This window comes from Rhamphochromis longiceps, linkage group LG3 (genome assembly GCF_057381845.1).
Source record: "Rhamphochromis longiceps isolate RC_006_pf linkage group LG3, R_longiceps_female_GT1.1, whole genome shotgun sequence".
Taxonomy (NCBI): domain Eukaryota; kingdom Metazoa; phylum Chordata; class Actinopteri; order Cichliformes; family Cichlidae; genus Rhamphochromis; species Rhamphochromis longiceps.
The window spans coordinates 2,304,601-2,332,190 of record NC_140559.1 but is presented as its reverse complement, the minus strand read 5'-3'; the positions used below and the strand labels follow the sequence as shown (position 1 = coordinate 2,332,190).

Sequence of the window (27,590 nt, the reverse complement as noted above, 5' to 3'; positions counted from 1 at the left end):
CACACAGCCCTGAGTTCTCACATACTGTGGTCGGTCGGTGAGGTAGTCCAAAATCCAGGTAGTGAGGTGATGGTCCACTCCTGAGTTCTCCAGCTTGTCCTTCAGGGCAGTGGGAAGAATGGTGTTGAAGGCACTGGAGAAATCAAAGAACATGATTCTCACAGTGGTGAGCACTGGTACAACACAGGAGGTTTTCCAGAGCTGTGGGACTCTCCCCAGCCTCAGGCTCAGGTTGAAGAGGTGCTCCATCACCCTACACAGTTGGTCTGCGCAGGACCTGACGACCCTTGAGCTGATGCCATCTGGACCTGCAACTTTCCTGGCTTTAATCCTCCTCAGTTCCCTCCTACCCTGGGTGGTTGAGAGAGACAGGCTGGAGCCTTGTGTTGAGTGTGTATTGGATGCTGTTGTTGGGGGTGGGGGGAGTGAGCAGGGTGAATAGAGGAGGTGTGAAGTGTCTGAGGTGTCAGACCCTACTGTGCAGCAGTAGGGGTGGGTGAGTTTGCAGCTGATGTTGAAGACTGCCTCATGGCTGAATCAAACCTATTAAAGAAATGATTCAGTTCATTTGCCCACCTCACATCCCTCCCAGGCAGAGAGTTCTTTGTGGCCCAAGATGGTTCTAAGGCCTCTCCAGACTTCGCAAACGTTGTTTTGTTGAAGCTGGTTCTCCATCTTTTGCCTGTAGCTATCCTTCCCATTCCTTATCAGTCCCCTCAACTCTCTCTGCACCCTTTTCAGCTCCTTCTTGTCTCTAGATTTGAAGGCCCTCCTCTTCTGCTTGAGGACAGCTTTAATTTCTGGGGTAATCCAAGGTTTGTTGTTGGAGAAACACCACACAGTCCTGGAGGGTGGGGTGTTATCCACACAAAAGTTAATATAGTGCGTATTGCATGTCACCAGGCTGTCGATGTCCTCTCCGTGATCATCACAGATCACCTCCCACACAGTAGACTCAAAACAGTGGCATCAACTGTTGATCCTCGGTTTAAGGACCTGCCCTTCTTGTCTGAAGCAGAGACCAGTGAGGCCTGTTCCAGACTGCTGGAAACTGTGGTGGCTGTGATAAAGAAGAAAAAATGTAAGTAAATAAATGAATGAATGAATTTCATTCCCCTCTGCAGGAGACATAGTAAATGCACAGAGAAGTGTCCTGACTCTGTCAACCAGCTTGTATTCCTACACAAAAATCTGGAAATTGAAAAATAAGCACTGAGAAAACACTATAACATGTAAAATCTCAGATTTGAGGATTATGGCTGACTTTTAAAAGAAGGAGGCGTTGCTGTCTTGCAAGCGATGCATGGCACTACTAAAGGTGAGGATTTGTTGTTGTGGCATTGAACAAGTTTAAACTGCCATTTAAAAACTGGCTGTTTTATTCCCAGCTTCACAGAATGTGCAGTCATTTGAGTTTTTAAGCTTTAATCTCAGCTATTACTTCCATATGGATACATTATTCTTATATGATTTGCTTAGCCTTTGGTGGAGCAGGGAATTGTAAATAATCACATCTTTTTTTTTTTTTTACAATCCTGACAGAAGAATCTTTGAACAGTATAACTTCTCTTTAAGGAGGAAGCAATATTCTTTGGAAATTAAGAATTTATTATTCCACTTGTTATCAGAGATGAGGTAATTATGACTAAAGAGTGGCTATAATCCAGGTATAGCTACTGAATAAAGGGGGCTCCTCCCCCTTTGTGAGTGTGGACGCTTCATCTCTTTGCTCTCTAAATGCTTTGCTTCTTTTATTGATTTTTACCGATTTTTATGCTGATTTTTTCCCTTTTTTCCATATGAGCTTACCTGCGATAGCTTCTGGACACTTATAGATCATTAGGACTAAAGTGTTCTTAACAGAAACAGCAACATTTTTATAGTTACCTTATCCTCAGCGCTCCGTGTGTCTGTGGCCTAGACACAGCTGAAGCCTGATTACAGCGTCTGGGCACCGAGCAGCCTCGATAGCCTAGAAAGGTGCTAACCGCTAGGCTAACTAGCAACAAGATGCCTTCCCTCTCCACAGATGACTACCACAGCCTCCTGCAGAAGATTGCAGCACTGGAGACAAAAATTCATTGCTTAGAAGTAAACGTGGAGGTAAATGGACTGTGTGGAAATGAAACAACCTTGCCTTTGACTCAAAACAATGGCTATGAGCAAGCTAGCACACAGCTAAGGAGCACAGATAACATGACCAAGAAAGTAGACTTTGTGCACTATTATAAATCCTCAAGCGATAATCCCCCCTTGGACTGTCTTGGTCCAAAACCAAGACATAAATCATGTCTCCTGGAAGGGGGAGGACGTACCACAGGCAGGGCACAGCGAGCTGAAATCTCTGAAACCGACTGGCCTTCACTTCCTACGAGACAGAGAAGCTCTTCTACCCCTGTACACGAGAGGAAACAGGACTGGAGAACCGTGAATAGGAAGGTTAACAACAAACCTTCAAAACAACTGAATGTGAAACTGCAGAACAGATTTGCTCCACTATCAAAGGACCCTGGATCTATATCGGACAACCATCCATCTAAAAGTAGCGAAGTAAGGCCTGAAAATCCACGGGGAAAGCTAAAGGCTAGGCCTGAAACGCTGATTGTGGGTGACTCTGCCGTAAAGGATGTACAAAGCATGTGCGGTAAGAACACTAAAGTCCTCTGCTTTCCTAACGATATGGTCAACATCCTGAAGGAGAGAATTCTTCAAATTGCAGATGAATATCCAACTGTGACAAACATTGTCCTGCATACAGGGTCAAACGATGTGTCCAAACAACAATCGGAGGTTCTGAAACGGGACTTTATTGGATTATTAAACACTGTAAACTCTCTGAATGCAGCTGTATTCATCAGTGGGCCTGTACCGCCGGTCAGAGGAGGAGACGAGAGATTCAGCAGGCTGTTTACACTGAATAAATGGCTTATATCAGCATGTGCTGACCACTCAGTGCATTTTATCAACAACTTTAATATTTTTTGGGAACGCAGGCATCTGTTTAAAGCAAATGGATTTAATTTTAACAAGTCAGGGGTGAAACTGTTCACCTCCAACTTGTTTTATTCCATATGTCATCCATCTGTGCTTGGAGCCAAGGCTGAGATAAACAAGGAGTTATCTCATAAAGAGGAACAAACAGTACTCCAAGAACAGACAAAGCCCAGCAGAAACCTTGAGGAGGAGCTCCATCTGCCCCCACCCGGGAAGAGCCTCAGAAAGGAGAGACATCTGAGGCAAGAAGAGGCAAGAAGAGGGGTCCCTATTTGCCTCCAACTCTCTCAACAACACCAACGACCAGGACCAGGATCTTCCCCAGTCCCCCAAACCCCTGACAGGCCATCACCCCCATCACCCTCCTCTCCCTCCCTTTCTCCCGCCTCCCCACACCTGAAATTCATTGAAGAGATGATGGAGCGGGTCAATGCTGGGCTCAGATCTACCCCCCGGCCCAATCCCTCTTTGTCCCCCATAAACCCCCCACCAAAGCAGCCAAAGGTTCGCCACCGAGCCCCACCCTCAACAGAGCAATCGAAGTCACATTGCCCAGCCTCGCCCCCCTTAGTTCCTCCTTACCACCTTCATGCTTTGTCTCCGCAGTCTGATGTGTGATGTGTGGAGGGTCCGGGCTGCGAGGATTATGGCAGTGGTGACTTTTCCCAGGAGAAGCTGGGACCCTGTTTACTATAAGGTTTTAAAATTTCTGTACTTTTAGGTGACAGAAGGAGACATGTGGCCTGGTCAAAACACAGAGAGCTGCACTCTGAAAGATCTTTAAATATAGTAAACATACCTTGTGTGCCACAGACTGCTCCCAAACACGAGGGGACAAGTAATACCTCTAAAACACTTAAGTTGGCTTTATTAAACGTTAGATCTTTAGCTGGGAAAACATTTTTAATTAATGATTTAATCACTGAGCACAGCCTTGATTTTATGTTTTTAACTGAAACTTGGTTGGACCAAAATAACAGTGGAGCTGTTCTCATCGAGACGACCCCTCCTAACTACAGTTTTATCAGTGAGGCCAGGGTGAGCAGGAGAGGAGGAGGGGTTGCTGTCTTATTTAATGAATCATTTCAATGTAAGCAGCTATCTCCTGGAAGTTTTCAGTCTTTTGAATATGTGGCTTTACAGCTGAAGGCCCCATCCAAAGTTGTGTTTCTTAATGTTTACAGGCCTCCCAAATACTGCACAGACTTTTTTAATGACCTCAGTGAACTGCTGTCTGTGATCTGTGTTGATTTTGACTGTGTAATTATTGTTGGGGATTTTAACATCCATGTGGACAACCCTCAGGACAAAGGGACTAAATACCTGAGTAACACTCTGGGCAACTTTGGGCTGACTCAGCATGTAACAGAGGCCACACATAATAGAGGACACACTCTCGACCTACTGATCTCCAAGAGCCTGAGCATTTCAAACATTACTGTGTCTGATGTGGGCTTATCTGATCATTACTGTGTTTTCTTTGAAAGTAAAATCTCAGCCCACACAAATATATCAACAGCAGTGATCACAAAACGGTGTATAACTGAAAACAGTAGTGAGATCTTTAACCAGGTCTTCCCATTAACACCTGACCTGTCCAAAGGTTCAGTCAATGAGCTCGTCAATAGCTTTAATGCAAAAATGTTAAATGTAATGGATACTATTGCCCCCATTAAGGTGAAGGTTATCTCTGGAAGGAAAAAGTCTCCATGGAGAAACTCCACACTAGTGAAAAATGAAAAAAGAGAGTGCAGGAAAGCTGAGCGCAGATGGAGAAAAACAAACCTCCAGGTTCATTATGACATCTATAAAGAGAAACTTCACAATTATAATTTACAACTGAGGAGTGCAAGAAGGTCCTACTTCTCTGACATCATCACTAAAAACAGCCATAATGCTCGGGTCTTATTTTCTACAGTTGACAGGCTAACAAACCCTCCTGTGCCAGTGGCAGCTGAACTTCATTCAACCATGGCCTGCAATGACTTTGCCAAATTCTTCACAGACAAAATCCAAAAGATTAGACAAGCAGTTAGTACATCAACAGCAGATCCAGGATATGTACTGTGTCCACCGAAAAACTGTTTAAACACCATCAAACAGTTTCACCCGATTAACAGCAAAGACCTGGAGGACATCTTAGGTCAACTGAACTCCTCCTCTTGCTGTTTAGATGTCCTGCCAACAAGTTTTTTCAAAAAGGTCTCAAAGACTTTAGAGTCAGACCTGTTACAGATCGTCAACTTTTCCTTAATGTCAGGTGTGTTTCCAGAACCACTAAAAACTGCTGTAATCAAACCTATACTGAAAAAGGACAATCTTGACAAGAGACAAATGAAAAACTACAGGCCGATCTCAAATCTCCCATTTTTAAGTAAGATCATTGAAAAAGCAGTTTCTCAACAGCTCAATTACTTCTTAAAACAGAATAACTGCTACGATGCCTTCCAGTCAGGTTTTAGACAGAACCACAGCACTGAAACCGCTCTGACAAAAGTGTTTAATGACATATGTCTGAACACAGACAGTGGAAAAATGTCAGTCCTAGTTTTACTGGATCTCAGTGCAGCATTTGATACAGTTGACCACAACATATTACTCAAACGACTGGAGAACTGGGCAGGTCTTTCAGGAACTGTACTAAACTGGTTCAAAACATACTTAGAAAACAGGAAATACTTTGTATCAATAGGTAACTTCACATCCGAGCAGACAAGTATCACATGTGGAGTTCCCCAAGGTTCCATCTTGGGACCCCCTCTGTTTAACATTTACATGCTCCCACTGGCACAGATTATAAAGAACAACAAAATAAACTACCACAGCTATGCAGATGACACACAAATATATATCACAATGTCACCAGGAGACCGAGGCCCTGTACAGGCTCTTGGTAAATGCATTGAGGAAATTAATGACTGGTTGTGCCACAATTTTCTCCAACTAAACAAAAACAAAACTGAAGTAATAGTCTTTGGCGCCAAAGAAAAACGATTACAGGTCACCAGAGAACTTCAATCTATACATCTAAAAACCACAAACCAGGCGAGAAATTTGGGTGTAGTGATGGATGCAGACCTAAACTTAGAAAAACACATTAAGACAATAACAAAGTCAGCTTACTATCACCTCAAGAATATTTCAAGGATAAAAGATCTGATGTCTCAACAGGACCTGGAAAAACTAGTCCATGCATTCATTTTTAGTAGGCTTGATTACTGTAACAGCATCTTTACAGGTCTACCTAAAAAATCAGTCAGACAACTACAGCTCATTCAGAACTCTGCTGCTCGAGTCCTCACTAAGACCAAAAAAGTGGACCACATCAGTCCAGCTCTGAGGTCTTTACACTGGCTGCCTGTCCGTCAGAGGATAGACTTTAAAGTTCTGATGCTGGCCTATAAAGCTCTGAATGGTTTAGGACCAAAATACATCAGTGTCCTCCTGACCCAGTATGAACCTTCCAGATCCCTCAGGTCATCTGGATCCGGTCTTTTATCAGTTCCCAGAGTCAGAACCAGACACGGAGAAGCTGCATTCAGCTTTTATGCTCCTTATATCTGGAACAAACTCCCAGAAAGCCTCAGATCAGCTGAAACACTCAGTTTATTTAAATCCAGGTTGAAGACTCACCTATTCTCAGCTGCATTTGAATAAAGCACCAAATCCACACTTTTAAGCTTAAATTTCAAAACTTACACTAACTACTGATCTTATCTATTTCTGATTTTATCTGTTTTGATTTTATATACTGTTTTGTTTGTTTGTTAAGCTTATATTTCAAAACTTACATTAACTACTGATTTTATCTACTGTTCTGATTTTATCTGTTTTGATTTTATATACTGTTTTGTTTGTTTGTTTGTTTGTTTGTTTGTTAAGTGGGTTTAGAGCTCTGGGTAGCTCCCCAGCTGGGTCTAGACTGGGTCTAGAGAGTATTTTAAATTCAGGGAATTTAAAATAGAAAGTAGCTCGTCCACAGAAGGACTGGTAGCTCCCCTTACGATAAGGGTTCAGATCGCGCGAACAGGTGTGGGATTAGAGCTCTGGGTAGCTCCCCAACTGGGTCTAGACTGGGTCTAGAGAGTATTTTAAATTCAGGGAATTTAAAATAGAAAGTAGCTCGTCCACAGAAGGACTGGTAGCTCCCCTTTCGATAAGGGTTCAGATCGCGCGAACAGGTGTGGGATTAGAGCTCTGGGTAGCTCCCCAACTGGGTCTAGACTGGGTCTAGAGAGTATTTTAAATTCAGGGAATTTAAAATAGAAAGTAGCTCGTCCACAGAAGGCATGTGAACACCTCACATGCCTGGAACACCTGCGTCTGCATTACTGCAGCTGCAGCCCCAATCCGTCTGTCGGTCTCCGGCTCCCTTCTCCCCGAGAACAAGACCCCGAGATACTTGAACTCCTCCACTTGGGGCAGGAACTCATCCCCGACCCGGAGTGGGCACTCCACCCTTTTCCGGCTGAGAACCATGGCCTCAGATTTGGAGGTGCTGATCCTCATTCCCGCTGTGTCACACTCGGCTGCGAACCGTTCCAGTGCGAGCTGGAGGCCTTCACCCGATGAAGCCAACAGAACCACATCATCCGCAAAAATCAGAGATGAGATTCTGAGGCCACCAAAGCGAAAGCCCTCCGCCACTTGGCTGCGCCTAGAAATCCTGTCCATAAAATTTATGAACAGAACCGGAGACAAAAGGCATCCCTGGCGGAGCCCATCACCCACCAGGAACAAGTCCGACTTATTGCCGGCAATGCGAACTGGTTGGGCAAACTCCCATGCACCGTCAAGTATCCTTGAGAGGATAAAGAGCTGGTCCAGTGTTCCACAACCAGGACGAAAACCGCATTGTTCCTCCTGTATCCGAGGTTTGACTAGCGGACGAACTCTCCTTTCCAGCACCCTGGCGTAGACTTTCCCAGGGAGGCTGAGGAGTGTGATCCCCCTGTAGTTGGAACACACCCTCCGGTCCCCCTTCTTAAAGATGGGGACCACCACCCCGGTCTGCCAGTCCACGGGTACTGCCCCTGATCTCCACACAACATTGCAGAGGCGTGTCAACCAGGACAGCCCTACAACGTCCAGAGCATTCAGGAACTCGGGGCGGACATCATCAACACCAGGGCCTCTGCCACCAAGGAGTTGTTTAACTGTCTCAGTGACCTCGCCCCCGGACTCTGCTTCCTCCTCGGAAGACGTGTCAGTGGAATTAAGGAGGTCCTCGAAGTATTTCTTCCACCGCCTGACAATTTTCTCAGTCGACGTCAGCAGCGCTCCGCCAGCACTATACACAGTGCAGGTAGTGCACCGCTTTCCCCTCCTGAGAGGCCTGACGGTTTGCCAGAATCTCTTCGAGGCAGTCCGGAAGTCTTTCTCCATGGCCTCTCCACGCCACTAAGTCAGGATCCTTCCCCACATTCCATGTCCCTATTGCCAGTCTTGGCAGCCGGGGGTCAGTCCGCCAGGGCCTCCGCTCCTGGCTGCCACCCGGCACACAATGCACCCGACCCCTATGGCGCCTCCTGCGGGTGGTGGGCCTGCGGGAGGATGGGCTCATGTCTCCTCTTTGGGCTGTGCCCTTCTGGGCCCCGTGGACTAAGGCCCAGCCACCAGACGCTCGCCCTCGGGCACCCTCCCCGGACCTGGCTCCAGGGCGGGGCCCCGGTAACCCTATCCCGGGCAGGGTAAACTGTTCCCTCGATGTTCTTTTAATAAGGGTCCTCTGAATCGCTCTTTGTCTGGTCTCTGTCGCTGTTCGAATTTTTGAGGAAGAGACATACGACTGAAAATCCATAGTGGGTCAACACAAATGATTTTATTAAAGCACATATACTGTATGTGGTGAAGATGGGCTCTGCAAAACATCAGGCTCCATCTCCCGCCTGACAATAGGTGGGTGTGATATTTATACTTATGATGACCAGTAACTCCAGCGAGGACATATTCTAAAAAGGAACCGCTACTTCCTCTGTTCCTCCAGATGCTTCCTGTTATTCTACTCTCTGCACTTCAGAACAGAACATGAGCATACCGTTTACAAGCAAAACAAGTCTGTGTGCAGGCAGACTTATGTCTGTATTTTAACCTCAGTACATGACCTCCCTCAACAAACAAAGACATTTTAGAAGCATACCTCCTGACTCCGTTTGAGTCATCTGTTACCAGGCAAACTCCAATGCAGGAGGCTGCTGAATGCACACAGGCAATATGTAGTAAATTATACTGTAAACATGTAGGCAACCTTTCAATAGCTGAACTTTGCTCCATTGATCGGCCAGACATCGCGCTGCCCGTAGCTTCAAACCATTAATTAACTTGACCGAGCTTCAACCCTTTAATTATGCAATATGTGTATAACATGATTACAGTTGCACCTGCAATGAAAGATTATCATGTGCTTAGGCTAAAACCTGAAATACAGACTTTAATATAACCTCACCACTTTCAATAAATGTGTCAATGAAATGACAATAATGATAAATCAAAAATGATGCAACAGTAATAATAAGGATTATGAATAGTAACATAGATTATGAATTTAAAATAATATTTCATCTCGGCCACCAGACGCTCGCCCTCGGGCACCTTCCCCGGGCCTTGCTCCAGGGCGGGGCCCCGGTAACCCTATCCCGGGCCCCTCCCTTCCTTCCCTCCCCATCTCCAGCTACCTCCCTTTTCCTGCTCCACCACAACCACCCACACATGCAGGGCCTTGGAGTAGGGGTATGTCACCAGGGTGCAGAGGAGGCTACCCCCCCCGTCCCCTTCTGGCTGCCTCTGCCTCAATTTTATCCCACAACTTAGACATTCACATTACTCACACTCTCATTACACATACATATAGGATCTTGGGGGGGGGGCACGATACACGGAGTCCAAATTACCATCAGGGTGTACACCTCACCCCTGGCGTCGTTGCCCACCTCTCAATTTTAAATACACGTAGACATTGAGGGCTAGCAGGAGGGACTATGCGCTTACCTGCTGCTCTCTGGCAGGTAGCTCCATGCCCTCCTTGGTTTTAATTGCACCTTAGAACACACATGCATCAACACTACAATGAGCGGGTGGAGGGAGGTTTGGAGTCTTCTCTCACCCCCATTCTCTGCGGCCTGCTGGAGCGGGGGGGCTAGGAGGAGGAGTTGGCCGTCCGACTGCGGTCTGGAGTGTGGGGCCTCCCTGCTGCTGAGGAGTCGGGGCGGTCTGCCTCTCCCCACCGCAGGGAAAAGGGTAACACCACCTGGGTCTGGGTGCAGTTCCCCCCTCCAGGGGCAAGGGTACCTAGACCCGGTTCGTAGAGTACGCTTGGGGAGTGTGATCGTGTGTACAGCGTCTCTTTATGTCTGTCTCCACGTTGGTTGAGTGTGGAGTAAGTGCATATGAGAGCATGAGGGTGGGAATGGATGTTTGTATCTGTGTGTGCCTGTATGTCTGTGTCTATATGTCAGGTTGGGTATCAGACGCCACCTCTCTGGGGACATCTCAGGCCCTCCAAGGTTTGGAGGCCTATCTCCACCCACCACCACTTCCCCTGCCAGTGGCGGACTCCCTCAGGTGTCGGTGCGTTGGTGGTTCTTTGTGTCAGGGGGTGGGCGTCCGGGTACACACTGGCTCACTCCTTGGCGGCCGCTTATCGGGGCCTGGGGCTCGCTCGGGCCACTTCGGAGGTGGGGTGCCCCCGGCCTCTCGGCCTGGGGCTTGGTCACTCAGGCACAGCTGGCTGCCGGCGGAGCTCACGGGTGCGTCACTGCAACTCCCCCTGGCTTCTGCTCCGCGGCTGCTGAGTGAGCCCTCATCTGGGACTCTCCTCAGCTCTTACTGGGACAGTGGCGCGGCTGCCCCTCTGTTGGTCTTCCTTGGTCTCTTGTGTTCTGGGGGCCTCTGGATGTCTGGAGTTTTGATCTCCTCCATACCTGCTTCATACCCTGGAGGACGGGGCTGTGGCTCCCCACACTCCCTAGCAGATCGTTACATGGAGAAACCTTTGGAATGCAAGCATGCTGATCCACACAGCTATGCACACAGGTGTACACATGGGTATTCACAGGCGCGGACTACAGCTTTCTTGGCTGCTGCCTCAAAGCACATTGTGCGCTGTCTATCTTGCGTGCTGCACAATATCGTTTATCATTTAGTATCTACTGATATCTACTGCTAGCTAGTTTATTGTGATGGTGCTTTTTTTTTTTATTATGTTGCTCTTTGTTGTTTGCTTTCTCTTGTGTTTTTTTTCTCCATACAGGTGACCCAGGTGTTTTGTTTTTTTTGTTTGTTTGTTTTTTTTTCTTTCTTCCCCCCCTTCTCACCGTCTCTTCTCCCCTTTGGTTTTCTTTCTCTCCCTCTCTTTCTTTCATTCTTTCTCCCTGTCCTATCCCCCAGTCATGTCTGTCCCGTTTGTAGCAACTGAAAATAAAATAAATTCATAATTATAATAAAGGTCAATCAAATGGACCAATATGGCAAGGCCATGATGATCCACTTGGTAAAATAAATCCGCTTGGCATCTTTCTTGGCCTTAAGACAACAATTCTGATGGCTAAAGATCCAAACGGGACACAAAAAAAAAAAAAAAATCCCTATCCCGGGCAGGGTAAACTGTTCCCTCGATGTTCTTTTCACAAGGGTCTTCTGAATCGCTCTTTGTCTGGTCCCTCACCCAGGACCAATTTGCCATGGGAGACCCTACCAGGGTGCAAAAGCCCCCAGACAACATAGCCCCTGGGATCCCTGGAACACACAAACCCCTCCACCACGATAAGGTAGCGATTCAAGGAGGAATTGCTACCTTGAATCGATTGAATCGACAATACAATTGATTCAAGGACAATACAATTTTTTTTATTTATTTTATCAACTTTTTTTCTGACGATGCTTTCTCTGTTGAGCACACAGTGGATCTGCGTTCGACTACTCTGCTTAGGCTGCACTGTTGAGTGCATGTCCACTGAGCGCAGCGGAAGCTAGCAAGACAGAAGCTAAACTCGTTGCAACATGGCAAATTGAACCTCCCCCACCCTCATTCAGATCTGGCGTTTGGAACTATCTTGGTGTTCATGTGAAGCAGTATGACCCTGATGGTAAGCGCGTCATGGACAAAAGTAAAACAGTATGTCGGATGTGCCACGCAATGCTCAATTACATTGGTGGGAACTAGTGCGTTCACGCAATTAGCTTGTTAATGTGTTGACGCCGTCCAGCCCCACACACGGGGGCTCGTCAACGGAGATTTGCCACGTTATGGCTTTAATGTCATTTTAACGAGAGTAATGCTGACAGCACTACAGGGAGTGCAGAATTATTAATGTTGTTCGTGTATAATTTACGTTGAGTAGGCTAACCACATTATTACATTAATGCAGGTAAGGTAAACTAGGAAACATCATCATAGCTACATCTGGCTGTCTTCTTGTTTGATGGCAGATACTCCCTTCACCCTGGCCAAAAAGGCTAAAAGTGTTTTTTCCACTGTTTAAGCTCTGCTTCCAGCCAAGAGTGATACCATATACAGGGAGTGCAAAATTATTAGGCAAATGAGTATTTTGTCCACATCATCCTCTTCATGCATGTTGTCTTACTCCAAGCTGTATAGGCTCGAAAGCCTAGTACCAATTAAGCATATTAGGTGATGTGCATCTCTGTAATGAGAAGGGGTGTGGTCTAATGACATCAACACCCTATATCAGGTGTGCATAATTATTAGGCAACATCCTTTCCTTTGGCAAAATGGGTCAAAAGAAGGACTTGACAGGCTCAGAAAAGTCAAAAATAGTGAGATATCTTGCAGAGGGATGCAGCAGTCTCAAAATTGCAAAGCTTCTGAAGCGTGATCATCGAACAATCAAGCGTTTCATTCAAAATAGTCAACAGGGTCGCAAGAAGCGTGTGGAAAAACCAAGGCGCAAAATAACTGCCCATGAACTGAGAAAAGTCAAGCGTGCAGCTGCCAAGATGCCACTTGCCACCAGTTTGGCCATATTTCAGAGCTGCAACATCACTGGAGTGCCCAAAAGCACAAGGTGTGCAATACTCAGAGACATGGCCAAGGTAAGAAAGGCTGAAAGATGACCACCACTGAACAAGACACACAAGCTGAAACGTCAAGACTGGGCCAAGAAATATCTCAAGACTGATTTTTCTAAGGTTTTATGGACTGATGAAATGAGAGTGAGTCTTGATGGGCCAGATGGATGGGCCCGTGGCTGGATTGGTAAAGGGCAGAGAGCTCCAGTCCGACTCAGACGCCAGCAAGGTGGAGGTGGAGTACTGGTTTGGGCTGGTATCATCAAAGATGAGCTTGTGGGGCCTTTTCGGGTTGAGGATGGAGTCAAGCTCAACTCCCAGTCCTACTGCCAGTTTCTGGAAGACACCTTCTTCAAGCAGTGGTACAGGAAGAAGTCTGCATCCTTCAAGAAAAACATGATTTTCATGCAGGACAATGCTCCATCACACGCGTCCAAGTACTCCACAGCGTGGCTGGCAAGAAAGGGTATAAAAGAAGAAAAACTAATGACATGGCCACCTTGTTCACCTGATCTGAACCCCATTGAGAACCTGTGGTCCATCATCAAATGTGAGATTTACAAGGAGGGAAAACAGTACACCTCTCTGAACAGTGTCTGGGAGGCTGTGGTTGCTGCTGCACGCAATGTTGATGGTGAACAGATCAAAACACTGACAGAATCCATGGATGGCAGGCTTTTGAGTGTCCTTGCAAAGAAAGGTGGCTATATTGGTCGCTGATTTGTTTTTGTTTTGTTTTTGAATGTCAGGAATGTATATTTGTGAATGTGGAGATGTTATGTTGGTTTCACTGGTAAAAATAAATAATTGAAATGGGTATATATTTTTTTTTTGTTGAGTTGCCTAATAATTCTGCACAGTAATAGTCACCTGCACACACAGATATCCCCCTAAAATAGCTAAAACTAAAAACAAACTAAAAACTACTTCCAAAAACATTCAGCTTTGATATTAATGAGTTTTTTGGGTTCATTGAGAACATGGTTGTTGTTCAATAATAACATTATTCCTCAAAAATACAACTTGCCTAATAATTCTGCACTCCCTGTAAAGAAACAAAAAAACTTCAGTGTCAAACTAGCTTTACTTTCATGGATCTGTAGCAATTTCACTTGATTTATCACTCAGTGTCAAAACACACAAATGACTCATTCATTTATTAACAGAAAAGCACAATCAAATTACCTACACCACAAATTAAGTTCAAATAAATAAAATGAAATTATTTTCATGGGTTCACTCCAGCTAAGCTAATGAAACAAACAAAGATGTCAATCTTGGCAAAATATAAATTTGTTGAAGTCAAATTATATTCAACACTACAAGGCACACTTAAAATCCTTTAATTTTCTCCAAAATTGATAGTGCGCCATATAATCTGGTGCACCTTATGTATGAATTCTGGTAGTGCTTACTGACCTCAAACCGATTTTTTGTCGCATATGGTGCTGAAAAATCTGTCAAAAAATGTTTTAGCACGATTTTGGTAAGGTACAAAGCTGGAAACCTGGAGGATGAACGCTAACTTTTTTCCACTTGATAAAAGTTAACGTAAGGATTCCTGATTGTTAGAGACAAATGCAATCGCATGGCAGGATGCTGTAAACAGACCAAACTTCAGTCAGGAGAACAACTGAGATAATCCTTCCACAATACGAGGTTAGTCATTCATATACTGCAACAACATGGGAATAGAGGTAATGGTGCAGAAGTGGAGGAAGCAAGAAGAATGAGTTGAGTAAAGTTTGACTTATCTGACTGTTTTGTTTTCCTTAATGCACCTTATAATCCAGTCCGCCTTATGTATGAAAACAGACCCCTTCATCGACAGTTCGCCTTATAATCCAAAAAATACAGTATTTTTTAACAGTAGTATTTGTACTTCTACTTAACTACAGAATGTGTGTACTTTTGCCACCTATAGTTTTACCAAAATATGCTCAAAATTAAACTGTTTTCCATCTTTGGAGATCAGGATCCTGGGTATTTAAGTGCATTTCTTGATCCCTTTTCTCCTGCCTGTCTCTTTGAACTATCTTAAGCCGTGAGTACTGATATTTCCATGTGCCTTTTATTTTATTGTGTGTTTACAAATGAAGTGGCCATTTGGTTTTAGGCCACAGCGCATGTGTCTGTCATGATCCAAGCAGGCAACCAGGGTTTTATTTTCAGATCATTAGAGACTGTTGCAATTAAGGTGTGCATGGGTGAGAGTGAGTGTGGGCCCACCATAGTGTTTAATTATCTAGTTTTATTTGGTATTAGAAATTGTAGTGAATGAACAGTAATGAATACCACTTCATCAGTGGTACATATTAAAATAACACTAAACCCAATTGAATTAACTTATTTCCTTTATTTTGTCCTGAAATAAAGTCAAACTGATGCATTTCAGATGAAATCCTTGTCTTGTGGTTTATGTACATAGTTCATATTTTGGGTTCTGAGCAGGTAATATCGTGAGTAACCTAAACTGTAGAGACCCAGGCCCCGCTCCCAATTACATGAGATGGCTGTGACACTTTTTATTTGGAGAACTGGAACCGCTTTAATTATGGTTGCAATACAGATATGACCGGGTCACGTCTCTCAGTGAAGAATTATCCTGAGCAAAACAGGATTTTTGGAGCACACAAAGAGACTGGACAGTGTGGAGTCACCTGACAGCACACACAGTACTCTGCTTTAAAGGGAACAGTACATACTGGGGAAGCATTAACAGAATCAAAACACTAAAATAAAATAACTGACAGACCTTTCTGCTCCTGGTGGGATAGTTTTGCAGTTGCAGCCTTTTAGCCTTCGCCTCTTAGTAAATCTGTCTGTGAATAAGAGAATATTTCAGAAGAACAGTGCTCATCCCTCCTCACAGAAACAATGCTGAGCAGCAGTGAAGCTGATCTGGAGGCTCACAGCATCCCAACACCTTACTGAGACGCTTCATTCTGGGTTTTAAGTTCATTTATCACCAGTTTAAATGGTTTGTGTTAGCTGCAGTTTTTTGTTTTTGTGATGAAAAACATGTTGGCTGTGTTCATGTGACTCATTCTGCCAGTTGGTGGTCTGTCTCAGAGAGATGGATCATGAGAGTACGTTCAGTTCAAAGGGAACATGAGGTTTCAGTACAGCTCATCGTGATGGCAGACTGTCACAGTGAACTCTTCAGAGGGAGCAGAAAACCTTCAGGTCCTCCAAAACATTTAACAAAGATGAAGATACAGCAGAGTTTAAAGGAAGTGCTTAGAAAATAAAGCAAAGACCAGGAAGAGTCACATTTTCCAACATTTTCTGTAAACTCAGTAAAATGCACCAAACTGAGGCTGGTTCATGAGCACAGACACACTCAGTTTAATCTGTCAGGTGTTCACAGATTAAATGTTCAGATTTAATAAATAAATGCATTCAATTTGAGTGTCTGACTGTAAAACTGGTCTCTGTGTCCTGCTGATAAATGTGGGCTCTGAGACAAACCCACTGCATGCAGATAATTTGTGTTTATGTGTCCTCAGTTTCCCAGCATGCCCTGGCTGTGGTAGTGGAGGTGAATGAGGGGGAAAGATCTGTCCTGCTTCCCTGTCAGTACTCAGGTTTTATACCTGATGACCTCACAGTGATGTGGACTCGCTCTGATCTTGATCCCAAATCTGTCCACCTACAACGAGAAGGAGGAGACGATCTTACAGGGCAAAACCAGCGTTACAGCGGGCGCACATCAATGAGGTCTGATGCTCTGGACACTTTAGACTTCAGCCTCACTCTGAGAAAACCAACAAAGACTGACAGTGGCAGCTACACCTGCTCCATCAGCGCTGGGAGAGAAGAACTGCGACTGAGAGATATACAGCTGCAGGTCAAAGGTCAGTCAGAACTCTGGGTGGGTTAGAGACTCCACATGGAGCCTGTTATCTATGTGACATCTCAGAGTAAGAGGTCAAACTGAAGTTTTGTAAATTGTTGTGACTAACCTGAAAAACCAGCAGCAACATGTAGCTCAGAGCTAACCTCAGTGCAAACAGGATGTCTCTGCTACAACAGCTGCAGTCTTTACTGCATGTGCAGGGTTACACTCGCAACATTTACACACTGTACACAGTGGAGAGCATGAGCTCTCTAAGCCTCACTGCAGCTCACAGAGCAGCAGGAAGTGTCCTGATGTTGTACAGACTAAGACTGGAGGAGCTGCTATGAAACGCAGACAAAGCAGAGATGGTTCATCATGTTTCATCCAGCTGGTCCTGATGTCACTGAGACTCTCAGGTTAATAACTGAGGATAATTGAGAATAATTGAGGAAATCAATGACTGGTTGTGCCACAATTTTCTCCAGCTAAACAAAAACAAAACTGAGGTAATAGTCTTTGGCGCCAAAGAAAAACGATTACAGGTCACCAGAGAACTTCAATCTATACATCTAAAAACCACAAACCAGGCGAGAAATTTGGGTGTAGTGATGGATGCAGACCTAAACTTAGAAAAACACATTAAGACAATAACAAAGTCAGCTTACTATCACCTCAAGAATATTTCAAGGATAAAAGATCTGATGTCTCAACAGGACCTGGAAAAACTAGTCCATGCATTCATCTTTAGTAGGCTTGATTACTGTAACAGCATCTTTACAGGTCTACCTAAAAAATCAGTCAGACAACTACAGCTCATTCAGAACTCTGCTGCTCGAGTCCTCACTAAGACCAAAAAAGTGGACCACATCAGTCCAGCTCTGAGGTCTTTACACTGGCTGCCTGTCCGTCAGAGGATAGACTTTAAAGTTCTGATGCTGGTCTATAAAGCTCTGAATGGTTTAGGACCAAAATACATCAATGACCTCCTGACCCAGTATGAACCTTCCAGATCCCTCAGGTCATCTGGATCCGGTCTTTTATCAGTTCCCAGAGTCAGAACCAGACACGGAGAAGCTGCATTCAGCTTTTATGCTCCTTATATCTGGAACAAACTCCCAGAAAGCCTCAGATCAGCTGAAACACTCAGTTTATTTAAATCCAGGTTGAAGACTCACCTGTTCTCAGCTGCATTTGAATAAAGCACCAAATCCACACTTTAAGCTTAAATTTCAAAACTTACATTAACTACTGATTTTATCTACTGTTCTGATTTTATCTGTTTTGATTTTATATACTGTTTTGTTTGTTTGTTTGTTTGTTAATTAGTTAGTTTATTTGCTTGTTTTAATCAATTTTAAATCATGCTTTTTATTTGTTTTTGTTTCTAATGTCTCTGTAAAGCACTTTGAATCACCTTGTTGTTGAATTGTGCTATACAAATAAACTTGCCTTGCCTTAATAACTGCTGTTAGGATATGTAGTGTAAATCATAGCGGGGTTCAGGTAACAGTGAGGGGACTGCAGAGTTAATGGCATAAAACTGTAGGACTGATGTTTATATTTTGATATTGTTCTGCTTAAGTTTTTATCTGTTACATTTATCAACCATCATCTCAGACAGCTGCTGCCTGACGGAAACACTTGAAATAGTTTCAATAGACTTTCCTGTAAGTTCATTATACACAAACAAAGCATTTACTCATTTGAGAGACATTTGTAAAAAACTAAATAGAAAGCATCTTTTTCAGTGGACTGGCTGTCCCAGAGAAAGATCCAGTGAATATTTTATGAAACCATTCAAGAGTAAAAGCAAAAGATCCCAGACACCCTCTCTACTTCTAAGGTTAGACTCCAAACTTTCCTTTTTTGATAGAGATTATAGTTTTTACGCTTATAGGGCTATAGATAGAAACAATATCAATCTGGCCAATGGTAGAGATTTTGACTATAGCTCAATGGCAACTAAAGAGTCAAGTATAAGTCAATTAAGTACCGTATCTACATTTCTTTCATGTATGCTGTCCAATAGAGGTTGAACCGTTTGAAGTCCGGCATCACTTGTGTCACTGCTCTGACTGCTGGTGGTTGAGACAGACAATGTATCTGTTAGACTTGGAGAGGAGGGCTCTTCCACATGTTGCTTCAGGACAGTCAAATCTGAGGGTGACAAATAAAAATATTACAATATAAGGTATCTACAATCAAAAACACAACACAACAAAGATGCCATTTATGCACACAGGGCCAGTAAACTGCACGGTTTGATTAAATTATACTTTCTCCCAGGAGAACAGATGGTTATCTTGTATTTTATTATGGTAATATACAATTTACATACCACAAGGTGTGAGTGTCACATAGTGTGTTAGGTGTGAGCAGTCGCGCAGCTTCTTGGATGATTGTGTTTCCAGGATGTCTGAAATGCATGTGATAAATCCAACTTACTGTTGAGCCATGAAAACAGCATTTTGTGATTGTTACCACAGGATATTAGACAAATTAAAAATGTTTATTTAAGAGTAACTGTACAAATCGAATCCTTCAAAATCTATCAGAGCATATTTACTTACCTTCAGCTGTATAGATGACAAAACACACCTCTTTGCCTGCTGCAAGTGCAGGAAAGACATCCTCATCCACCTCTATATCCTGCTCATCCGTGACTTTCAGTGCTGCATTTTCTGGTATGAGAAACTTCTGCTGTACTGAAGTAAAATCATCACTCAGTTACTAACAACATTATCATTTCCTCTTTAATGACTTAGTACAAACCATAACTTACCTGCTCTCACAAAATCTGTGAAGCTGACTTCTTCCAATTTTGCATATTTCTTTGTCTCTCTGTGTTTTACTTTTATCAACATCTTGGCCACCCACGAAAAAAAAGACCTTTACTAATGTGAAACACAACACAAGAAGAAAAGGTTGTTTATGGTAACTTTATGTAAACTGTGTATAACTTAATCAATAAACACTTTCTTACATTGAGTTAGCCTGCCCACACTAAATATTGCTTAAAATCTATTTAGCTAGGCTAGATTTAGCAGACAATGTGACCGCATGTTTGCTGTGTCCTTGTCTTTACAGTTCTGGAGACAGGGTTGTGTACATAGCTCAGTGTGCAGCAGGACTAACTAACTGATGTTAATGGTACCTCAACATCTCATCAGTGCAGGCTGCACCTCTCTTTGGTTAAATACGGCCATTACCATGAGTCTAAACAGAATATTACTGTAGTTAGCTAACGTTAAATTAAACGTTAGTGTTAAAATTAAGAAATAGAAATAAACGTTTTCATTGACAACATGAAATGTGTATCTTAAAATACAGTAAGATAAGTTAGTTAGCTAACTTTTGACTAGCTTTAGCCTAGCTGCTATCTCCAAATCAGCACAACATACAGAAAACACATGTAGTGCTAGTTGGTTAACTTTATATTTTACTTGTGCATCCATGTAACTGAATATATATATATATAAATAACATCACTACACTCTCAGAAAATCCCAAAGTAAATAAAGTATTTTTACCTCCTACATGTCGGAGTCCAAGAAAGAAACACAGATAGGCGCGGTAACAGTCGACAGACAAACAATACCAGCAATGTGTTGAATTAGACTCCTTAGCACCCAGTGAATGAACACCTAAATATTACACCGCTTAGAGTACTCCCCAACACTGACTGTAGTATAAGGTGAAAAATAAACTCCAGGATATTTAACTCCAGAGATTTGCTGTGTAGATACTCAGCCGTGCTTCAGTTACCATCAGTGTGACTGCTGCTGCTTCTACACCTGATACTGTGGTTTATTGTCCTCTCAGACCACCAGGTGGAGGTGGAGGTGGAGGAAGGCTCAGAGTCTGTCATTCTGCCCTGCAAAACTACAGCTGACCTGCCTCAGGACACCAGAGTGGAGTGGACTCGCTCTGACCCTGAACTGATGGTGGTTCATGTGTATCCAAACAAAAGTAACCACCTGGATGACCAGGACAGTTTTTACAGAGACCGAACAAAGATGAACGAAGACCTGCTGAGAACTGGAGACCTCAGTCTGACCCTGAAATACCCCACAGAGAGAGACAGTGGAGGATACATCTGCACCATCTACAGGGACAAAGACATCCTGAGACACAAAGTAGTGCTGCAGGTCAAAGGTCAGAGATGTAGAAAAACACCAGGTGTTAGTGGAGGAAATTGAGGTCAATGTTCAGCAGTCATGTTGATATCGTTTTATGTTTCTCCACAGAACCATTTCCATCCTGGGCCACAGCTCTCCTGGTTCTCCTGGTTCTTCTTGTTATTTCTGGAGGTCTCATATATTATTTCCGGCACTATTTCATGTCAGGTGAGTGTCTCCTACTACACTACCCATAATGCCAATGGTCAGCAGGTGTCCTCTGGTGGCTCCTCGACTGTGGCTCACACAAACTTGTTCCAGAAGCTGAAAGAGTTGAGAGTTACAAACAGCTGATACAGAGAGCTGAAGAGAAACTTCCAGGTTTGTTCCAGAAGTCAGAAAACCTCCTTCAGACTCAGTCATTGATCAGTGAAACAGCTCCACAACATGACTTTACTAAACAGTGTGTGTGCTTCACTGCATTGATCTGACACAGAGGCTGCATGTGGACTTTATTTATGCACGTAAAAGTCTCACTGGGATTAAAATCTCTTTTACAAGAGAGACCAGCGGAGGGCAGCAGAAGTTACAATGAAAACAACCAATACAACTGAACAGAAACGTGAATAATATATAATAACTTTACATTATGTTGTAGAAAACCAAGTATAATGTCAGCAGAAATGGTGACCTTTCTGTGGAAGTCCACGCCAAAGTTTTCTATGTGAAGAAAACTCCTCATTTACATAAACAAACTGGAATCTATCAGATGTGATTCAAACCACTGCAGTAAATTTCCTTTAATAACTCTGGTGTGTTTGCAGTAAACTGTTGTGGTCTACACTGAGGTCTAACAGGACAAGCACAGAAATAAGTCCTCTGTAACAGGTCATAAGGAGAACATTAGTAACCTTCACTACAGCTCATGTTGTGCTTTGTTGTCCTCTCAGTCCCCTGGGTGGAGGTGGATTCAGGGGTGGAGTCTGTCCAGCTGACCTTAAAAACCACAGTTTGGCTGCCTAAAGATGCTAAAGTGGAGTGGAAGGATGATGAAGAGGAAACAGTCCACGTGTATGAGAACGGCTCTGACCAGCCTGAAGAACAGGACGATAAATACAAGAACCGAACAAAGATGAAGAGAAACTTGCTGGAACCTGGAGACCTCAGTCTGACCCTGAAACACCCCACAGATGGAGACAACTCCACCTACACCTGCACCGTCTACAGCAGGGAGGGAAACATCCTGCTGAAGAGAAAAGTGGAGCTGAAAGTCAGAGGTCAGTGCTGTAGAAACAGGTCAAAGGTCAGAGGTCAGACTCATGATGGTGGTTCAGTCTCAGTGGCTCCATCCAATAATGTCACAGTGTTAGCATGTCTGATGTTTGTGGCTGTTTTGGTTTATCTTTGATTTCCAGCCAAATGTAAAAGCTTCAGCAGATGAACTGTAGGAGCAAAGTTCATGTGTGAGACTTCATCTGAAAGGTCACATCTTCTAGTTTCTGAACATGTGTTTGTTTAGCATGTGGCTAAAACACAGGCTAAGCTAAGTCAGCTCAAATCTCAGTAACAACCTTCTTTGGTCCTCATCTATAATCAGTCATATCTGAGTCACAATAACTAGAAGATGATTTCTAGCAGAAGTGTGAACATCTCCACATCCTTTCTCCATGTTATCATCCAAAGCTGTGTGAAGTTTCAGAGCTCTGCAGCTAACAGAGACTTTCAGTTTGCTGCTCTCTTCCTCTGACAGCTCCATTCTTAGGGAGCGTTAGTTCTGTTTCACTTTATTCCACTTATTCAGTCTGATGTTCTCTGATCTGTTTCTCTTGTTTAGTGTCTTAAATGCTGCCAGTGCCTCTCTTTGCTGTAACCAACCTTTCTCTTTATTTCTGAGCTTTTTAAGGACTTTAACTGATGCATCAACCTTTGAAAATGGAAAGAAATCAGTCAGATTCATGGCTGCATCACAGTGTCACATGTAGTTCTCCACATCAGCTGGATTATATCTATAGCAGCAAACAGCAGCCAATATACAAATCTTTGTCTGTGTTAATAAAGTTGGATCAGTTCAAACAGTTTGTTGCTCTGCACTTGAAAGCAGCAGTTTTTCTAATGCACCACCTTCATGTTTCCTTCATATTTGAATCCCCCTGTAGATGCTGACAGGTAACCATGTCACACAGAGCTCAAGCCTTTGAATCCAGCTGTGACTGTTGATTTTCTATTGAATGGACTTTTTCAAATCCAGCTGTAGGCCTGTGTTTGTGAGCTCATTAACAGCTGTTTGTTTAGAGAGACGTGGTCCTCACAGGACAGCCACTACAAACATATGATTTTATAGAATATGATGCATTACTGCAGATTCAACACAATAGAAAGGATTTGAAATGAGCTCAGCCTTAAACATGTGCAGCAGTAATATTGATCCACAGACACTGATGGGAACATTTTTCTGCACAATAAGTACTTTGACTTTTCATACTTTATGTACAATTTGCCAGTACTGCAGTTTTGTGTGTAGTGAGGTGTTTTCATGGTGTTTTCTTGGTGCTTTTACTAAAGGAAGCTTCTATCAAATTCTTCCACATGTTGTCAAACTGAGCTGTGTGATGAAGTGAGTGTGACAGAAACACTCAGACTGTGTTTCTCTGCTTCATCAAGTCAAATCTGGTCCTCAGAGACTGAATAAAGTCCTGTCCCACTAACAGCAGCTCCAACAGTCTGTTCACTGCTTTCTTCCTGTCAGTCTTCATCTTTCTGCTGCGTCTCCTCTTCACACTGACCACTTTCTATCTAACAGTGAGCTCCCAGTGAAGCAGCAGCATTCAGCCTGTTAGAGTCAACACAAATGTCTCCATCCAAGCTCATGTTGTGCTTTGTTGTCCTCTCAGTCCCCCAGGTGGAGGTGGATTCAGGGGTGGAGTCTGTGCAGCTGCCCTTCAACACCACACTTCACCTGCCTGAAGGCGCTAAAGTGGAGTGGATGGATGATGAAGAGGAAACAGTCCACGTGTATGAGAACGGCTCTGACCAGCCTGAAGAACAGCACCAGGCTTACAGAGACCGAACGAAGATGAATGAAGACCTGCTGAAAACTGGAGACCTCAGTCTGACCCTGAAACAGCCCACAGATGGAGACAACTGGACCTACACCTGCACCGTCTACAGCAGGGAGGGAAACATCCTGCTGAAGAAACAAGTGGAGCTGAAAGTCAGAGGTCAGTGCTGTAGATAAAGGGCAAAGGTCAGAGGTCATGCAGGAGTTTATTCTCTAAAAGCTTTTAGTTTGAATCTATTTTCAGTTCATTCAAATAAAATAAATTCTTTGATGTTTTGATCTAAAAGCCAAAAATGTCAGGCGGAGCAACTGTGTGTTTAAATGAACTAAGAAGACCATTAAAATGATCCTACCTTCAAAATAAAAGCCTCTGGCATGATGTGAGTTTGGATCAAATCAATAGTTTTGTTAGTTTAGTCCAAATCAGTGTAAATGTATAAATATCAATAGTTTTAAAGCTGCTGAGATCATTCAAACACTTTGATCCAGTCATTTGGATGTTGTCACATGTCAGGGTGGAGCAGCCATAAATACGAGGCTTTTATTGTGAAAATGCTGAGTGTGATGATCCAGAGGAGCCCATGGGGTGTTTGTGGCTGGATGCAAAGGTTTGTAGCTCTCCTTGTAAAGAGAAACAGCTTGAAGCTACAGAGGAGCGTCTGCAGAAGAAGACAGGGGAAAGAGGAAGAAGCTGAGGCCGCTGGAGAAAAGACAGGAAAAGGAAATCAGCTTCATTTGTTGGAGGCCGTTTGTTCATCACACTGAAATATTCCCACTTTAGAGACAGGAAACAAAGTGAAGTGTGGATTGATGTTTGTCTCCATGATTTGGGCCCTGGAGTCATTTCTTCATCTCCCACTTTAAGACATATTAATGTCAGCCTCACACGTCCCACAGTGGACACATTTCTGTTTCTAGATGATATTTGGAGGATGGTCATGTGTTTCTCTGCTGTCACAGCTCTTTGTGATATTTGAGCGCAGCTGTAATGTTTGTGTGGTTAAAGCCACCAGACTCCACTGACAAAAACTCTCATTTTAGCCGGAGAACACGGGGCTGCTGTGGGACTTTGTGTTTGCAAAGGTTTCTATTGGAGGCATGTTTGCCTTTATTATATAGGTGCAGAGAGTAGACAGGAAAGTGGGGAGAGAGTGAGGGACACACAGGCACCTGTAGTAAGCCCCGCCTTCAGCCCACCTGCTCAGCCAGGTGAGCTATAGCGCTGCTTTAACATGTTGGTGTGATTGAGAGTGAATGAAAGTGAGTGATGGAGGCAGCAGGAAACTAACAGGCTGTTTGTTCTGAGAGGTCACATGACTGTTGTTCTCAGCAGAGTCTGATGATTTGATGAGACCATGAGAGCGGCTTCAGTTCCTCATCAGAAAGAGTCTGACAGAAGCTCCTCCCTCTGTACCCCAGTAGACTTCTATTAGACTGCTCCAGATTCCTGAGAGTTCACACAGAAAACTTTACAAACAGCCAAAGAAAAACTATTGAAAAGCTTCAAGATCACAAAGAGCTCTTTGTGACCCATGCAGACCCTCAGAAAGGAAGCGTTTGTGTCCACTGACATGTTAGAGTGCTTTTAATTTGAAATTCACACAGGAAATGATGTGTTTCCATAAAGAGTGTAGTGCAGTAAGTTTAAGAGAGCAGGGCCAAAACAGACTGATGGATTATTGTGACATCACTGTTTGATTCTTCTATTCAACTGAAGAAGAAGAAAAGTTCTCTTCAGTTGGTGAGGTCAAAGGTTAAAGGTCAGACTCGGGTTCATCTTTGGTCAGTTTACAACACAGGTGTTCAGACAGGTGGGAAAGCAGTGGGTGGAAGAAAAGAGAGGATGTGGAGGAGAAATGAGGAGCACAGGAAGGAGAGAGGAGAGGAGGTCATAGAGAGAGATCACTAAATGATCTCTGGAGAGCCAAAACACTCCTTCAAACAGTCCCAGACTTTACTCAGTTAAACTTCAGGATGACTGGAAGACTGTTCCTGTATGCTGTGTGGTGGGTGAGGTGCTGAGTGGGGATAAATCAGTCTGGTTCTTGAGGTGGTCCTGACCTTGAAATGCTCTCATTCATTCCTCGGTGTGAACAGGCAGCTTCTGCAGGTGTGGTGCTAAAGCTCCATCTGGGTGGAGTCACAGGTGTTAGCTGGTGAACAGCTGAGTCTGTAGGCTCTATGGCTGTATCCAAATTCAGGGTCTGCAGCCTTAAAGGCCTCATTTTAAGGCCGATTACATCACAGCAACGCGACAAAGGCTGTCCCAATTCAAAGGCTGCTCGAAATGCGGCCCTCAAATGCGTCCTTCATTTTCCTGAATTTTAAGGATGTGGCGGTGTAGACTTCGTGGCCCAACATATCCCAGACTTCATAGCGCGGCGGTGGCGTGGATGATTTTGCCGGAAAAAAAAGGCAGACGAAGGGCACCCGAAGAGTAAACTTTTAAAAGTAAGTACTGAATATTATGTTTAATAATGAAGAACATTTAAACATTACTGTTCGCCACATGTCGGCAAAGTTATGTGACATTAGCGATGTTTGTACTAACTTGGTTTTAAAGCCTTTTAAATATACGCCGTTCAATAGTCGACCTTCATCAATGTGATGATTTTATGGATATTAAAAGTAAGCACTGAGACAAATTTAGTAATGCCAACATATTAAAAGAACAATGTTTGTCTATTATACATAATACATATACAGTGTCAAAGGAACCTGTCTTTGAGTGAAGATTTAAGGTGACAGGAAATATAAATAAATGCAGCTTGAATCTTTACTGCAGCTCAGTGTTTGAAACAGACTTCATTCACTGCGTTAATAACTAATGATGATTGAAATAATAACTTTAATATTGGCCATATTATATTTACATTACCAAAGTAAGATGACTTTAGTCTCATGAACAACATTAGCTAACTGTTATTTACTAGCTAATCTTAAAATGACTGTTCAGCACAGAAATGAAGCCCAACAATCATGTTTCACAGTCCCGTGGTCTCAGCCTCAGATACTCATCAAATCAAAGTTCATGTAGAAACAAACAAACAAATGAACAAAAGATTTTCTCCTTCATTTCTGTCAAATAACGCTGTATGAAACGTTTCCACCCTGGGCAGCGCGACGGAGGCTAGACCGTCCCATTTCACAAGCCCCTCACTTCCGGCCTTAGCGGTCTTTGAGTACGCGGCCCTTGTGGATCGTTAAGGCTGCGTACTTTAAGGCTGCAGACCCTGGATTGGGATACAGCCTATATCTGGTGCTGCACTCTCTGCTGGTTGTAGCTGCTGCTCTACACACTGCTGTGTCCTTCAGAGTCCTCCTCAAACACGGTTTTCTGTTCTGGTTAAACACCTCTGCTGCAGCTTCAAAACGACTCAGTCTTTTGCGTTTCTTCTATGTTCTTGTTTATTCTGTTATGTCTTTTGTTTAGGTTTGCTATGTATTGGGGTTTTGTTTTATGCCTGCCTGTGTTCCCTCTGTCTGTTCATGGTGTCACTGTGTCTGCTCGTGAGTCTGTCTGTTAAGTTCAGTGTCTTGTCTGGTCCTCTAT

General features: G+C 43.6%; 2 protein-coding genes across 4 annotated transcripts in view; one reads left to right on the top strand and one right to left on the bottom strand.

Moving 5' to 3' along the window:
• Positions 1-27,590, top strand: part of LOC146672519 (uncharacterized) — a 49,169-nt gene that overhangs the window by 11,332 nt on the left and 10,247 nt on the right. Inside the window, exons 2-6 of one of the 3 annotated variants that reach the window (XM_085386106.1) lie at positions 16,530-16,877; positions 20,684-21,016; positions 21,109-21,207; positions 21,930-22,256; positions 23,871-24,197. In XM_085386106.1, coding sequence (XP_085242232.1) covers positions 16,530-16,877; positions 20,684-21,016; positions 21,109-21,207; positions 21,930-22,256; positions 23,871-24,197 — 1,434 coding nt within the window. Of the gene's footprint in view, positions 1-16,498; positions 16,878-20,683; positions 21,017-21,108; positions 21,208-21,929; positions 22,257-23,870; positions 24,198-27,590 lie in introns of those variants that run through there. The other 2 variants (XM_085386110.1, XM_085386102.1) reach the window with 2 other exon arrangements.
• The window catches only part of LOC146672509 (nuclear factor 7, brain-like), a 190,792-nt gene continuing 181,524 nt past the window's right edge, over positions 18,323-27,590 (bottom strand). Inside the window, exon 2 of the mRNA XM_085386304.1 lies at positions 18,323-19,018. Coding sequence (XP_085242430.1) covers positions 18,925-19,018 — 94 coding nt within the window. The 3' untranslated portion in view covers positions 18,323-18,924. The remainder of the gene's footprint in view (positions 19,019-27,590) is intronic.